General features: G+C 34.8%; 1 protein-coding gene across 2 annotated transcripts in view; it reads right to left on the reverse strand.

Moving 5' to 3' along the window:
* The window catches only part of LOC111045672 ((E3-independent) E2 ubiquitin-conjugating enzyme UBE2O), a 60,643-nt gene that overhangs the window by 16,461 nt on the left and 28,042 nt on the right, over positions 1–16,140 (reverse strand). For both annotated transcript variants that reach the window (XM_039434769.1, XM_039434768.1), the window contains exons 8-13: positions 10,728–10,947; positions 8,529–8,792; positions 7,322–7,484; positions 5,134–5,294; positions 3,133–3,303; positions 1,486–1,664 (exon numbers count right to left, since the gene is read on the reverse strand). In XM_039434769.1, coding sequence (XP_039290703.1) covers positions 1,486–1,664; positions 3,133–3,303; positions 5,134–5,294; positions 7,322–7,484; positions 8,529–8,792; positions 10,728–10,947 — 1,158 coding nt within the window. The remainder of the gene's footprint in view (positions 1–1,485; positions 1,665–3,132; positions 3,304–5,133; positions 5,295–7,321; positions 7,485–8,528; positions 8,793–10,727; positions 10,948–16,140) is intronic.

Here is a 16,140-nt window from a genome sequence, read left to right on the forward strand (position 1 = left end):
ACCGTTGACCAACATATCGATCGATGAAGACTTGATCTAAGGACAAGTCTAACAACATTACAAAAATGTGTAATTTTAAAAAGGACAAGTCTAATTGTTTAATTTACAAGTACAATAACAAGTTTAATTGTTTAAAAAGGACAAGTCTAACAACATTACAAAAATGTGCAATGGCACTTTTCAATTGTTGCAATTTATTGCACTTGCACATATAGAATAAAATATTAGTCATTCAATATTTACAAAAAATACATCAACTTCGTCAAAATACATCCTTTTAAAATCAATATTATTCATTAGTCAGTCTTAAAAATACAAAAATAAAATTAACAAGTCATGTAAAACATAGATCACAAGTTACTCATTATATCATAAGAGAAATGGTACCCAGTTTATGGAAAATATGTCATTTACTGTGTAGAAACATTCATTAACTAATACATATTTTATTTTAATTTTAAATTGAGTGAATGCGAGAAACTTTATTTTTTCTGGTGTGAAGTTATATAATTTTATCAACATGAATTGCCAGTTTCTCTGAGATTTGGAATGGCTATATTGTGGAATTTTAAGTCCATGTCTATTTCGTGTATTTAAGGCTGTTCAAAGGCTAAAAATAAACTTTCTACTGGTGATATTTTTTAAAGTTTTTCGATTTATATAATATCAAGCTATCAAAATGAAAAAGTTTTCTCGGGAAAACATTTTTTTTCGATCATTACTTTCTGAGATATGTGCGCCCAAAGTTTAAATTTTTGGGACAGAACATTTCAAATTCGGTAAGAGATAAATCCATCAGATTTACAGGATAGATTCTTTATGGTATTGTTGATCTAGTAAGACAAAATTTTTCTGAAAATATCAATTTCTGAGAAAGTTATTCAATTTACTAAAAATGACCAAAAATAACTTTCTCAAAAATTGATATGTTCAGAAAAGTTTTGTCTTACTAGATCAACAATACCATGAAGAATCTATCCTCTAAATCTCATTGATTTATTATCACTTACCGAATTTGAAATGTTCTGTCCCAAAAATTTAATATTTGGGCGCACATATCTCAGAAAGTAATGATCGAAAAAAAATGTTTTCCTGAGAAAACTTTTTCATTTTGATAGATAGCTTGATAGTATACAAATCGAAAAACTTTAAAAAATATCACCAGTAGAAAGTTTATTTTTAGCCTTTGCCCAGCCTTAAATTATGGTGATGGTTTGTATCATATTTATCCAATTTTTTTTTGTACATACACAAAAACATATACGCATTCAATGTGATAAAATCTGTATTGTTTCTGTACAAATACAGATTTATTCAGCTGATGAAAAGTGGAATGCGCGTGTTTGTAATACGAATTCGAAATTGACAAAATCTTGTTCAAAATTCTTGATGCCACAAAATCGTCTTTGCTTTTGACATGAGACATGTGGATCGTTACCAGGCCTAATAAGTATTAGATGAATGGCAAGTGTTTGTAGTGCTGACCTGTAGACAGATGGTTGACAGGCTTGTCAGACTGGGAGTCGGGCTGGTTGAAGAGCCGACTGACCTGGTCGGCCACACGTTGAGCCACGTTCGCACGCCCACGCTCGCGCACGCGCTCCAGCAGTCCCTGGAAGTGGCTCTCGTGAAAGAACGACGTGCCCATCAACTTGTCCAGGTACCTAAACAACACAGAACGTGCATCAGAAAAGCATATAATTAAAAAAAAACGAACTTATACAATCAACTTACATTATTTGCCAACTGATACCTTCTTTAAATCAAAATTCCGGTACTTCAATACCATAGTTTGATCCAAGTAAACCATGCTATTGATGGCTGCAAGTTTCATGTTATAGTTTGACATGAAATGAATGATGGATGAGAAATGATTTAGGTATTTGAATTGAATTGAGTTTATTTCGTCAAAATACATGATTGTAACATTTCAAACAGGGCACAATAATCCTTACAGCACAAACATAACAACAGTGTAAAGTAAAACTTAAGACATCATGACACTTGGAGTAATATAATAGTAATAAATCTAATAATTTTTATAAGAAATAATAAATATTGGTATTTATAAATATTGATATAAATAACTTGTTTTAGACTATATAGTTGACATCTGAGTACAATGAATTATTGCACTGCTTAGAGAAGATTCTGTACCCAATTAATGAAATAATAATTGCCCACATAGGGCTATTAGGCCTGTTCGTGAGTCATATTCACTGTTAGGTGTTTCATATTTGACCGAGCGAAGTGAGGTCTAAGATTCAAGTCGACGGTTTGGCATTTCTCTTAATGTTTATTATGTTGCGCATTTACGGCGAAACGCGGTAATAGATTTTCATGAAATTTGACAGGTATGTTCCTTTTTTAATTGCGCGTCGACGTATATACAAGGTTTTTGGAAATTTTGCATTTCAAGGATAATTGACCGAGCGAAGTGAGGTCTAAGATTCAAGTCTACGGTTTGGCATTTCTCTTAATGTTTGAATGTTTATATGTTGCGCATTTAAGGCGAAACGCGGTAATAGATTTTCTTGAAATTTGACAGGTATGTTCCTTTTTTAATTACGCGTCGACGTATATACAAGGTTTTTGGAAATCTTGCATTTCAAGGATAATTTAAAAGGAAAAAGGAGCCTCCTTCATACGCCAATATTAGAGTAAAAATCAGACTATAGAATTATTCATCATAAATCAGCTGACAAGTGATTACACAGATGTGAGGAGAAGCCAGTCTATTGCTGTATTTCCATAAGGTCTATAGTTTCAATCAGGTACTTGTGGATGAGAATACTGCGTGAGGTCTACTGTTCACAGAACTACTAGTAAATATTGATATAAATAGAATGTTTTAGACTATATAGTTGACATCTGAGTACAATAAATTGCACTGTTTAGAGAAGATTCTGTACCCAATTAATGAAATAATAATTGCCCACATAGGCCTACTGTATTAGGCTTCACTGTTAGGTGTTTCATATTTTAGTTGAAGCTCTGTAAATCATGCTATTGATGGCTGCTAGTAAGATGTTGATTATTGATTCTTTATCACAAATGACAATGTATTGTCAGGCCAATTGTATTGACAATTGTTGTAGGGTGACATGAATTGAATGACAAGAAATGACTCACCTGCAATCTTTATAAACTTCGAGGAGTTTCCTCATGACATCGTTTGTCTGCAGTGCTGGATTATGCGTGAATATCTCCTCTAGTCTGGACATGGCTATGCGTGCTTTTTCAATATTAGCAGCCAGCTTCGGCTTCAAATTGTCGGCGTCCGTTTCTTCAGTTACATTTATGCTACACAAAACAGAAAAGAGACAACTTAGTTACTATGGAAAACTGCTTGTACAAACTAAAGTAATACATTTTTAAGTAACGGTACAAAAAATGTATTTCAACTGTAGAAGCTCATCTCAAATCGAAAACAATTTTTAATCCACAAATACGATAAGTACTCGTACAATTTAACAATAATAAATAGCCTAATAGATAATATAAAATAGAAATATTAAAGTAATTTAAGTACTTAAATAATTATAAGTGGTTTAAACTATTCAGTGGAATCTTATTAAGCGGTTGACCCAGCAGTCAGTTACACATCTAATCGCTCAGATTATATAAGTGACATGATCTTGATACTATAAGGAGGTGCCTTCACCAATTATGTAAGGATGCGGTGACACTTCCACTAAATAATGTAAAGGGGAATGAAAAAAACTATATGTAATATGTTTTGGTGGTTATAAGATAAAACAAAAGGTGAACAATCTACTATATAATTTTTAACATGTAAACAATCAAGATTACCTTATTATAAGGAAACAGTATTAAAATGAAATTAATGGGGAAGCTACTTGTTTGCTGCTAAAGATATCTTTGTGGTTATGAAAAATATAAAAAGAAAACTCAAAAAGGATAACACCTACCTTTTGAAGATGGCTTCCTCCTTTGACATTCATTAGTTGAAATGCGACGTTAATTATTATTTAAAAAAATAAAATAACTGATCTAGTGAAATGGGTTCATATCCCGTCTTATTCAATAATACAATTCTCTTTAAACTGCCCGAACTGCGACAGGAAAACTGTATTATAAAACAAGAGCAAAATCTATCCTTTTCACCAGAACAGCCGGACTTTATTCACAGTCCTAACGAACAAACTCTGCCACAAAAGCTAAATTTTGGGTATTAATATAAACTCAGTCGATGCCAAACATGAAAGCCATCTCAAGTACATATTTCTATCTGTCGCACAAGCGCACGTTTGTTATTAAAAACAGAGAGAAGCTAACGTTAATATTGACAATAAATAAAATAAACAATCTTTCTGTCGATGACAAAAGATTGTTCAAAGACAAAATACTGTTCATTGAACTTTTAATTTAAAAACTCTGAAATCCTGATAAACATATGATTCTTAAATATGTCCCACATGACCAGGTGACAATACTAATTTTGGAAAATTGTCTGGATTCTAAACTTGGCTACTTAAAGCCAGCTCCACAAATTGATGACTGAGAGCTTCAAAATCACTTCCCGGTGGTTCAGAACTCATCTATGATGAGGTTTACGTTATAATGGCAGTATTTTATTAACATTGGTGTTGCTACCCTTGTTTATCATTCGACAAAGCAGATAGCGCTATCCTTTTCTATCTGTGCAAAGTTGCCAGATCATTTTTCAACAATGTAGAAATATATCTAATTAACAAAATATTTTATCTCAATTATGAAAATGTATTATTTAGTCTTTGTATTATAATGTATTATAATACATTTCATAATTGAGATGAAATATTTTGTTGAAAATATTTTATAAATGTGTTCTACATTGTTGAAAAATGATCTGGCAACTTCGCACAGCTATTAAAATTGATTATTTTTTCAACAAGAATGCACAGTATTTCATCAGTTCGGGTATACAGTATCAGCTATCCTTTATAGAAGGCAATGGCAAGGCAGAGAATAGACAACGCTGTTCTCCTATCTTTCCCCACTAGCATTATAACGTGAACCTCACTATCACATACAATCATCATTATGCCTCCTCCACCTACAATCTAGGCCATCATTCTGAATCGAATCAATCTAGGGCATGCAATCTAAAATCAAATTAGGATAGCTTACAATTCATCGGCAATACAGTAGACCTCGCTTTCGGTTTCCCATGATGCTTCACTGCTACTGTCGTCCCACAGTTCATCCTCATCGCTGTCATATTCGCCGACCTTGTACAAGTCCTGGGGCCAGCACATCGATATATGACCATCCACCCACCAGACCCGTACCTGAAAACAATATGTTAATAACATCAACACTTGCACCACTCAAGGTCAACGTGAAAAGGTTGAGATGAGAAATAAGTAACTGAAACTATACATTATTACTACAAACACTCTAAATAAATGTTTTGTATTAAAAGAGCATTGACTTTCGTAAAGTATAATAGGACACCACCCGTAAATATTTCTCTATCCAGTCAGATGGTAATTCTTTAATTCTACAGAGTGAGTCATATGTATGGGAACCCTTCAATAAGTTGAAGACTGTTGTAGGTATAATACTGTAACTTTTAGGATCAGTTGTCAGTCGAATACTCCACCTATTGACGTACAACTGAATTTTAACCCCTCAGCACATGGTTGTAACTCAAATATTTTAAATGTAAACACCCATTGTGTGGTACATCATTTTGAAGGCCTTTTTAAAACAAGAAAGATGACATCAATAGAAATGTTCTATGATACTTTCATCCAAAATGGCGGCTGATTGAAGTTTTAGTTTTTACTTGTAACTTCAATCAGCCGCCATTTTGGATACAAGCTTCATCGATTTTTTTTATTGATGCCATCTTTCTTGTTTTAAAAAGGCTTCAAAATGATGTACCACACAATGGGTGTTCACATTTGAAATATTCGAGTTACAACCCCTAAGTCACCCCCTTATGAGGGGTTGAAATTCAGTTGTACGTCAAAAGGTGGAGTATTCGACCGATAACTTATCCTGAATGTTACAGTATTATATCTACAACAGTCTCCAACTCATTGAAGGGTTCCCATACATATGACTCACTCTGTAGAACAATAAAATTAAAGCTCAAACAATTTGTCAGCACAGTCGTTGAAACAATAATCAGTCATTTAACGATAATCTCATGTAAATCTTGAGGTTCATTTATTTTCATACAATCGTCGGAAACATAATGCCACCAAAAAATAAGTAACACACACTACTGTATACAAACTGTACTGTGTATGAAGGTAAATGCATAATGATATTTATTACTATTGATGCAATACTACCATTTGTAACACAACATGTCAAACATACTCACAGAAAAACAGGAAAACTACAAAACTACCTGTAATCTATTTAGTCTGAAAAAATATTATGTTTCAATACTCAGTATTATTTGGATCAACTGTTAAACTTTATGAATTTCTAGAAATAATTTGTCAAGAGAGTATGTTTTGAATTTATTGTCTTCATTTGATGGCAGGTGATTGAAAAGCTTGACTCCCATATAACTCGGCATCTTTTCAAAAAGCCTCACCCTGTGGGACAACACTCAATTCCCTTTGCATCTGTAGCTCGAGAGATATCAATTTTAACATGAAAAGAAGAAGCAGATTATAATTCTAAAGTTTGTAATTTCTACGTAGCACAGAAATGGGCAGAGTAGTGAAGAGGAGTAAGCATGTTGCGCACAATTGGATGCTGACACAAAAGTAGGGAGAATGCTGTTAGGTAGTGGCAGTGATTAGTGAAGGAAAGAGTATCGGGCCTCTCAGTCTTCGAGAGGGAGCTGTGTAAAAAGAGATATCTCTCGGACTATAGTGTTGCAGTTATATTAATTTATCTATTAGGTTAGCAAAAACAATACAACGATCGGAAAAGAGAAAACAGGCTATTGCCCAAAACTTCTTCAATTTCCTAATTTAGTTTCAAATCGTCCAAATATTTTACATAGGTTATGTTATGTCCATTTCAATTTATACACCAAATCACAAACTGTATTGGTGAATACGTATTTTTGTTGTAAACTTTTTTATATTTACTACTTACTGCGGTGGCCACTCGTACCCCAGTCGGTACTTAGCCTCATCAACTAAGCCTCTCCAAAAGTTTCGGTCACCCGCGTCCTCCTCTTTTAGGCCCATCCTCCTCATATCGTTTCTTTTTTTAACTTTTCTATATTACAATAAAAAGTCCGCAAAAGAAGTTGATGATATAGATGCAAGGCAACGTCAGAATACTTGTTCACAAAATCGTTCTACAAGATTGACTTGAAAATAAATAAATAATTTTGACTCACCCTTCCCTCGGGATAGTTATCGAGGACCTGACCGGCGGTGCAGTTGGCATCCTCACCCTCAAAGTTGGCCACCCTGATAACGACCGTGCCCGGCCTGTACTGGAAGTCGGGGTGGTCCTTCAGGTCATAAACGCTCACCTCACTCTTTTGTAACAGGGTGGGTCTAACGAACCCATCCAAATCAATTAATATACACCATCAACTACAATACTAAAACATATAAATACTTAATTTGAAAGCTAGTAGAGTAGAGAGTAGAGTAAAGTAGAGAATACATTACATTAGTTCGTCGAGTACCTATTTTGACTAGTTCTTGAGAAGAATTGAGATATAAAAATTATACAACATAATGGACTGTTGTATAAATTAGAATTGGAACCGTTTTGGGCGTTTTAGCCCGTGGTACTTTTCTGTAAGTTGTGTAATTCTGAATGATTAAATAAATAAATAAATAATGGGAGGTTGATATATTCGGTATGTCTTCAGTTATTCAGTTTTCACGGCATCAAGTTTTCGTTGCAGGCTGATACACAGTCAGCTACACCGTTGCACACTAGTATACAAATACGAACTCATTCTCACTAATCCCAATAGTGAGATAAACTACTATAGTGATACTCTAGTGACTAGTGACTAGATACACTAGTATTTCACTATTGGGATTAGTGAGAATAAGTTCGGGAGAAGTTAGATAAAGGTTAGGATTTTGCTTATACATGTATATCTGTAATACAATTTATTTATCATTCTAATTTATTATATACAATTTTTCTCAAACAATTTTCTGAATCGTCACGATTATTTTTTCCATTTTTTATCAATATTCAACTTATTTTGTAGGTGATTGTAACAATTTTTAATTCTGAATCTTGTATTTTCTTTTAAAAGTTTTGTATTCAATTGCTGTTTGATGTGTTTGTAAAGTAGACAAATATGAGGTATCCATAAATGAATAAATAAGTAAATAAATAGACCAATAAATCTGCTACTTCTATTTAGAATAAAATACAAAATAATAAAAGAGTTATTTTTCTGATCTTGAGAGGTATACGTTACACGTTACATTTGCTCATTATTTTTTTTTTTATTGATTATGATTTCAATAAAACTTTTTCATTTCCTTTTGACAGTTTTCGAATATGGAGTTAACTGTTGTCTCCATAAGTAAATAAATCAATAAATAAATAATAACAACATGTTGACTGACTTGGGATCATCAGCCGACGCATAGGTCTTGAACCAGTTGACGCGGGCCGTGCGGCCGGCGTGGTCGACACTCTGCACCACGCCATACACTCGCATGCACGAGTGGTCCTCGTGGTTCTCGATAACAAAGTCGCCCGGGAAGAACTCCTGGTCGTCGAGGTGGTGGATGGGGTAGAGCTGGGTGGAAGGGATGCCGTACTCCACCGACCCATCCTGCCACACCACGTCCGCACTCGAAGCTGTTGATAGTGTTTCCACTGCTAGCCTGTCAATAACATCAAATCTGTCAATCATCTGTCAATTGTATTACAACATGTACTTCAATCAATCAATCAATCTCTATATTCAAGACAAACAATGTATATTGTACATGAATGCGTCATCTCATTAAAAATTAATTTTACTTCTTAAACATAAAACTAGAAAGATAGAAAGAAACACAACAAAAAAGAGAAAATACAATGTAGGTAATGTATCCCTGATTCCCCCGATAAAATTCTTCAAAACTATAAATTTTTAACTCTATTAGGTACTTTTTCAACTCGATTTTGAATCTTGCCCTATCCGTTTCTCTCCTGATGCTATTTGGGAGGTACCTCATGAATTTCATTCCCATATATGCTGAACTTTGTTTAAATTTTTCTCTCCTATTATAATGAAATCATTTCTATATCTTATATGATAATTGTGAACATTTGATTGCCTATTGAATGAGTGTTCGTTATTTCTTACATGTAAAATTGTTTTGTAGATGTACATTATCAGATACTTCATTATCAGGTATTGTTTATTGTACGGTTTTTACACAAGTGTCTGTATTTTTTATATTGTAATATTTTTGCTAAAATAAATATATTATTATTATAACATATTGCTCCGGTTGCACAAAGACCTGTTAATTTTTAATCGTGATTAAATGCCCACGATAACCACTCACACTTGCTAGTTGTGTTCAGTGTGAGCAGCTACATGCAAGTCAATGGCAATGCGTTTCAATGGCACTTTCCATATTTTGTAATTCGACGTGCACTTGCACATACAGGAGGGCCCATAAAGCTGGGGTTTCGTTTGTGCGTAAATGCCGTCGTCGACAGGGTGAGGATCTGATTGCGAAGATTCAGGACCTCCTAAATACCGGACCTGCGCCTGTGTGAAAATCTAGGTAAAATGGCGCCGATATGTGGTGGAGTCTCAACTCAGCTGACACTGATATGCTGTCATCAGTTTTTAGTATTTAGTTTACAAATGTCACGGGCTTTATAATATTTACGAGTTTTATAATTGATCAATTATTATTCTATAATTCAGCTATCTATATCTCAGCTATTTAGCCCCTAAAATTTAAAATTTAGTCCCTAAGTGTTTAATGATGTAATATTAACTGTTCATTCTCGTTTAAAATAATCAATTATATTTGATTTAGCAAAAATGATATTTTTAATAATTTCATAATTAAGATGAAATATTTTGTTAATTATTTATTAATTCTACTTTGTTAAAAGACGATCTGGCAACAGAGCAAAGCGAGAAAGAGATAGCGCTATCCGCTTTGTTGAATGAAAGAAAAGGATAGCAATACCATTGCTAATCAAACACTGTCATTATAACGTGGACCTCCCTATATAAGACTGTATTTAATATCTAGGTATCTAATATCTTTATGACAGTGATTGTTTTTGAGATATTTTCTCTTATGTACCTGACGATGTACATGTATTTATTGTACAGGAGCTTTCTAAATGATGGACTCATTTTAAAAAATTGGTATTTATTAAAGTAAAAACGCAAAATGGACAACCTTTATACCAATGGAAAGAGAAAGTTTCAAAGTTTTTTCTAATACCTTACAAGTGAGCAATATGGTCTCCGGCTGCTGCACGATCTGCGGAACTGTATCACTGCTGCCGTGCACTCAATAACACCAGATACGCTTTCTCGCGTGTGGGACGAGTTTGGCTACCGTGTAGATGTTTGCCGTGCAGCAGCCGGAGGCCATATTGAACACTTGTAAGGTATTAAAAAAAACTGTGAAACTTTTTCTTTCCATTGGTATAAAGGTTGTCCATTTGGCATTTTTACTTCAATAAATACAAATTTATGAAAATGGGACCATCATTTAGAAAGACCCTGTATAAATGCCTATGACAATAAAGAATAAATTTGAGTTTGTAAAATAAAAGTAGGAGTGAGAAGCAAGTACTTTGTTCCAGGTAGTAGGACGACGGGCGGCAGTTTCTTGCGTGCTCTGCGCAAACTCTTCTTCTTGAGCATTTTGGTCATAAGTGCGAGAGCCTTGCGTTGAGCCAGACCACGCCCCCCCGCAGTAGAGCCGGCCGACGAGCTGGCAGTGCTGCTCGAACACGTGTCCGACATGTAGTCCACGTCCGAGCCACCCGAGTCTGTTTCCCATTCGTCACCACCTGCCAAACCAACAAATCATACTCTTATTCAATCAAATCCTAACCATCACAGCAAAAACTAGAATCCAACTCTAAGAAGCAACCAACACAGCTGCAACACAAGGAATAAGACCAACATAAATATCTATAAATTTAGAAACTCCCCAATTTGCGCAGGATCACGTTTCTTCAACCTTCTCCCACTACATCTCAAAACTATTGAGAGAAAACGATTATCTCGGAATTGAAAAAGTATTTTATTGTAAGGCCATACTATACAGTATCTGAATACACAGAGGAACATACGTATCAACATTTACGGAGTCATAAGTATCTGACAATTAGACTATTAATATTTGAAAATTCCCCGGTCTTATTGACTGCGGTGAAGACCTAAAAAACTGAAACTGAAACAAATCCTAATCATCACATTGTCAAACATGAATCTCAACAAAATGTGATGGTTGTTTGGTAAAACCATAGAGAAAATATAGCATAAGAAGATATCTCATGGTCTAAGTAATTTATGTTCAAAATTTCATGCAGTAGAATTTTATCATCTAATGTTTTGTTTGACTACTGTTTTGGCCGTGTGAGAGTATAAAACGGCATAGAGAAAATATTATAGCATGAGAGCATGAGTGTTAAGCACATGCAACTAGTTGACAACAGTGTGGAGCTAGAGAAAGATAGAACTATTTGCTTTGTCTAATGACAAACAAGGATAAGAAACCACTGTTAAACAGTTGTGCTGCAACACGAATCTCAAAATCAAATCAAATCCAAAATTCTTTATTGGTTCTTCAATACAATAACCATACAAAAAACAAAACTTTCAGCAAAAATATAATAAACCAATCACCTGCAAGGAAAATCCTGTGAGCATGAGTGCTAATACAATAGAGAAAACTTCAACTCTAACTTTGGGCTTCTGCGAAATCTACTTATAATTGATTCAACCCTCAAATGGACTTTTGAGATTCAACGAACTCCAGCTAAAATATTTTACGGTCCGTTGGCCCCCACATTGTCCCAAAAATAAGTTAGAACCGTTTCAGGGTTAAAGCTCCTGTTTGGGGAAAATTAATGTGTCCTAGAAATGATAAATTTTCAGAATTATTATATTAAATATTATGGAAATGCATTATATTTCTTCATAGCACATAAAATATACTTATAAAGGATAGAGCTATCTGCATTGCCAATTGACAGACAAGAATAGCAATCTAGTTTTGATGAGGTGCTGACTTCAGAACATGAATCTCATTATAAAAGTGATGGTTATTTCGTTTCACCATAGAGAAAATATAGCTTCAGATTTTCCACGCTATAGATCGTTTATGTTGAAAATTTCAAGCAGATTACTGTCGATTATTATCATTACTGTTTTGGCCGGGTGAAAGTGTAAGTACGGCACAGTAAGAGACTATCAGCAATCAGAGTCACACAGCTTCACGGAAAAGAACTACTAGGACTATCGGCTTGAGTTAACAGTGGAATTTGGAACATAAACGCCCTATACCATGGGACATCTCCTTATGCTATATCTTCTATATGGTAAAACGAATCACATTCATAGTGAATGCAGTTCTTGTTATGAAGTCAGCACCTCATCATCACTAGATTGCTATTCTTGTCTGTCAATTGACGATGCAGATAGCTCTATCCTTTATAAGTTTCGTTGGAAAATCTGCTATGTGCTATGAAGAAATATATTGAATTACCATAATATTTAATATAATAATTCTGAAAATGTGCTGTTTCTAGGACACATTCATTTTCTACAAACTGGAGCTTCAACCCTTAACGGACCTAACCACAGCAACCTCTAATACAAGGCCCCAGCCTACGATATTGCAACGTCGCAGTGTAGGCCAAGAATCTAATACATGATTAGTGAAAAAGATTTAAAAAAAATACCAGCTGATCTTTTTCGTCAATCATGTATTATATTCTATTCCAACGGACTGTAAAATATTTCAGCTGGGTTTCGTTGGATCACAAAAGTCCATTTGATGGTTAAATCTATATATATAAAAGCGAAATGGCACTCACTCACTGACTGACTGACTGACTGACTGACTCACTCACTCACTCACTCACTCACTCGCATAACTAAAAATCTACCGGACCAAAAACGTTCAAATTTGGTAGGTATGTTCAGTTGGCCCTTTAGAGGCGCACTAAGAAATCTTTTGGCAATATTTTAACTCTAAGGGTTGTTTTTAAGGGTTTAAAGTTCACCTTTTAGCATGTATATTCTTCTTCTCCCAATCTCTTAATTATAATTGAAATTTCCATATCATATGTTACTATAGAACTATAATCTAGATAGAGTACCTCTTCGAAACAGTTGTTAACTGGCAACTAAATTAATAATTTTGTCAGGTTGGCATTAAGTTGAGTTGACTTTGTAAGGTTGGCACCAAGTTGAAGATTTAAATGCATTTATCGCGGAAAAATTGATTGGGCACTGCTACTTCAATCCTGGGAATATTATATTACTAGCCGTCAGGCTCGCTTCGCTCGCCATATCCGTTTAGCCAGACGTTTAGTCTGAACCCCTGACTGGATTGTCCTAACATGATAAAAATGCAGGCGAGCGAAGCGAGCCTGCTAATCTCATTCTTGGACGATCCAGTCGGGGGTCCAGGGGGCGGAGCCCCCTGGCTAGACGGATATGGCGAGCGAAGCGAGCATGACGGCTAGTCAATTATATGTAGATTTCACAGAAGCCTAAAGTTAGATTCATGATAAGCAAAAATGATTAACAGTGGTTTCTTATCCTTGTCTGCCATTAGACAAAGCAGATAGTTCTATCTTTTTCTAGTTCCACACTGTTGTCAACTAGTTGCATGTGCGTCTTAATTTAACAGCGATTAAGTGAAGTCATCCAACTGAAACATTAAATCGAGAACCAATGAAATAATTGGACGATAATGATGTAATAGGTCCACGGTTAATCACAGTAGAATTCAATAGAGGCACTTTTAACAGGATTTAAAATTAAATTTGAAGGTACAGTATACGAATTAAAATAAAACTTGGTTAAAAATTAGGATAGAGAGATTAATAGTATAATCACTGGTGCTTGCAATTTATATTGTAGTTCTGATTTTTCAATATATGATTTGGATACATGAGAGAAGCCCAGAACAAATTTCTTCATGCAAAATTTTCTTGTGCTAGATCACTACCTCCGTAAACAGAGCCGTAGTGCATTCGTGTGACGTCAGCACAGGTAGGGCTCCTACATCAATAGAAACACTAGCTGATATAGATCAGCTGAAATCAACGAATTTTTATTGGTGTAGAAGCCCTACCTGTGCTGATGTCACACGAATGCACTACGGCTTTGTTTACGGAGGTAGTGGCTAGATACAGGTTGGCTCAAAAACCTCGTTTTTCGGTTCATTTTCCAGTTTTCAGCTATTTCTGCCAAATCCAGTTAACACAAAACAAGGAGCATTGTTGTCAGGTGTACCTGGGACTCTATATGAGAGAGAGCGCTCTACCTGATCTCAGATTGTAGAGCACAAAAATACGCCCAGAAGGATTTTGAATTATACATCTAAATGGTAACAATTGGAAGTGTTGACCAAGAAGTAAAATTCATCAGAATTTATTTTTTCTTTTAATTGTATTCATTTTTGAAAAACAACTCAGTATTCATTGGTGATGGTGATAGAGAGTTCCGAATGATCTCATTTTATTCAGAATTTTATAATCTAAAAAAAGGCGAACAATTTTTTTGTCCGATTACTGGATTTGGCAGAAATAGCTGAAAACTGGAAAATGGACAGAAAATACGAGGTTTCGGGCCACCCTGTATCTAGCAAAAGGAAATTTTGCATGAAGAAATTGGTTCTGAACTTCTCTCATGTATCCAAATAATATATTAACCTTCCAGTAGTCGTACTTTTCACTGTTGTAAAAAGTACAACAGCATCAGTTTTTTTGCTGCACAAAACTATTGAATGGGGTGGTGTCAGTGAATGAGTCACCTATGCATTCCAAAACTTTCCCCCCATCACTCCACTGAGTCGCAGTATCAACCGAGCAATGGTCTTTAGGTGCCATTTAGTTGCGACAGTGCATAAGTCGCACTGTGCATAAGATAGGGAAAAACTGTATACGAGGACTGTAAACAAACCAATAACACAGAATTGCTTCATGTACTTTATTGGGCTATGAATAATGGTAATCATCCAATGTTCATAGGCGTAAAATAATCCAAGAAGATGGAAAAAGTAATATTAATTATACTATAAATTAATGTTTTGACAGTGAACAAAGTACAAAACACTTGGAAAATAGGATTTTGTAAAAAATACAACACGCGACTGCTCGTGTGATTGAGTAGGGTGAGACTACCGGAAGGTTAAAAAATCAGAACTACAATATAAATTGCAAACACATCCCCTTTTTACTTTCCTTGCCCTATTACCATAGGTAAGGAAAGTATTGCTTTCCGAAAAAAATTAAGGTACCCCAATTTCTGAATTTCTATACGTTTCAAGGTCCCCTGAGTCCAAAAAAGTGGTTTTTAGGTATTGGTCTGTGTGTGTGTGTGTGTGTATGAGTGTATGTGCGTCTGTGTACACGATATCTCATCTCCCAATTAACGGAATGACTTGAAATTTGGAACGTAAGGTCCTTACAATATAAGGATCAGACACGAACAATTTCGATCAAATGCGATTCAAGATGGCGGCTAAAATGGCGAAAATGTTGTCAAAAACAGGGTTTTTTGCGATTTTCTCGAAAACAGCTCCAACGATTTTGATTAAAGTTATACCTGAAATAGTCATCGATAAGCTCTAACAACTGCCACAAGTTCCATATCTGTAAAAATTTCAGGAGCAACGCCTCATCCATGCAAATTTTGATTTTAGATTCTCAATTATCAAGCTTCATATACAATTCAAACAAAAAAATTTAAGTGGAATAGATTGAGCATGAGAATTTCTACAATTAATGTTCAGTAACATTTTCACCTAAAATTAAAAATAAGCTCGAAATTCGAGAAAATGTGATTATCCAATTATTGCAAACTGTTGGCAACTGTTGATTCTATTAAATGATTCACTATGAAGAGATAGCAAACCTCGTGTGTCTCCAGCGTTATTGCCCTGTCACCAGCTGGCTCAAATCTTTGAATAGTAGAATTGTGATGCGCGGGAACACTAGCATCAGGTGATCAATTTTCATAAC

The sequence above is a fragment of the Nilaparvata lugens genome, chromosome 8, assembly GCF_014356525.2.
Source record: "Nilaparvata lugens isolate BPH chromosome 8, ASM1435652v1, whole genome shotgun sequence".
Lineage (NCBI taxonomy): Eukaryota > Metazoa > Arthropoda > Insecta > Hemiptera > Delphacidae > Nilaparvata > Nilaparvata lugens.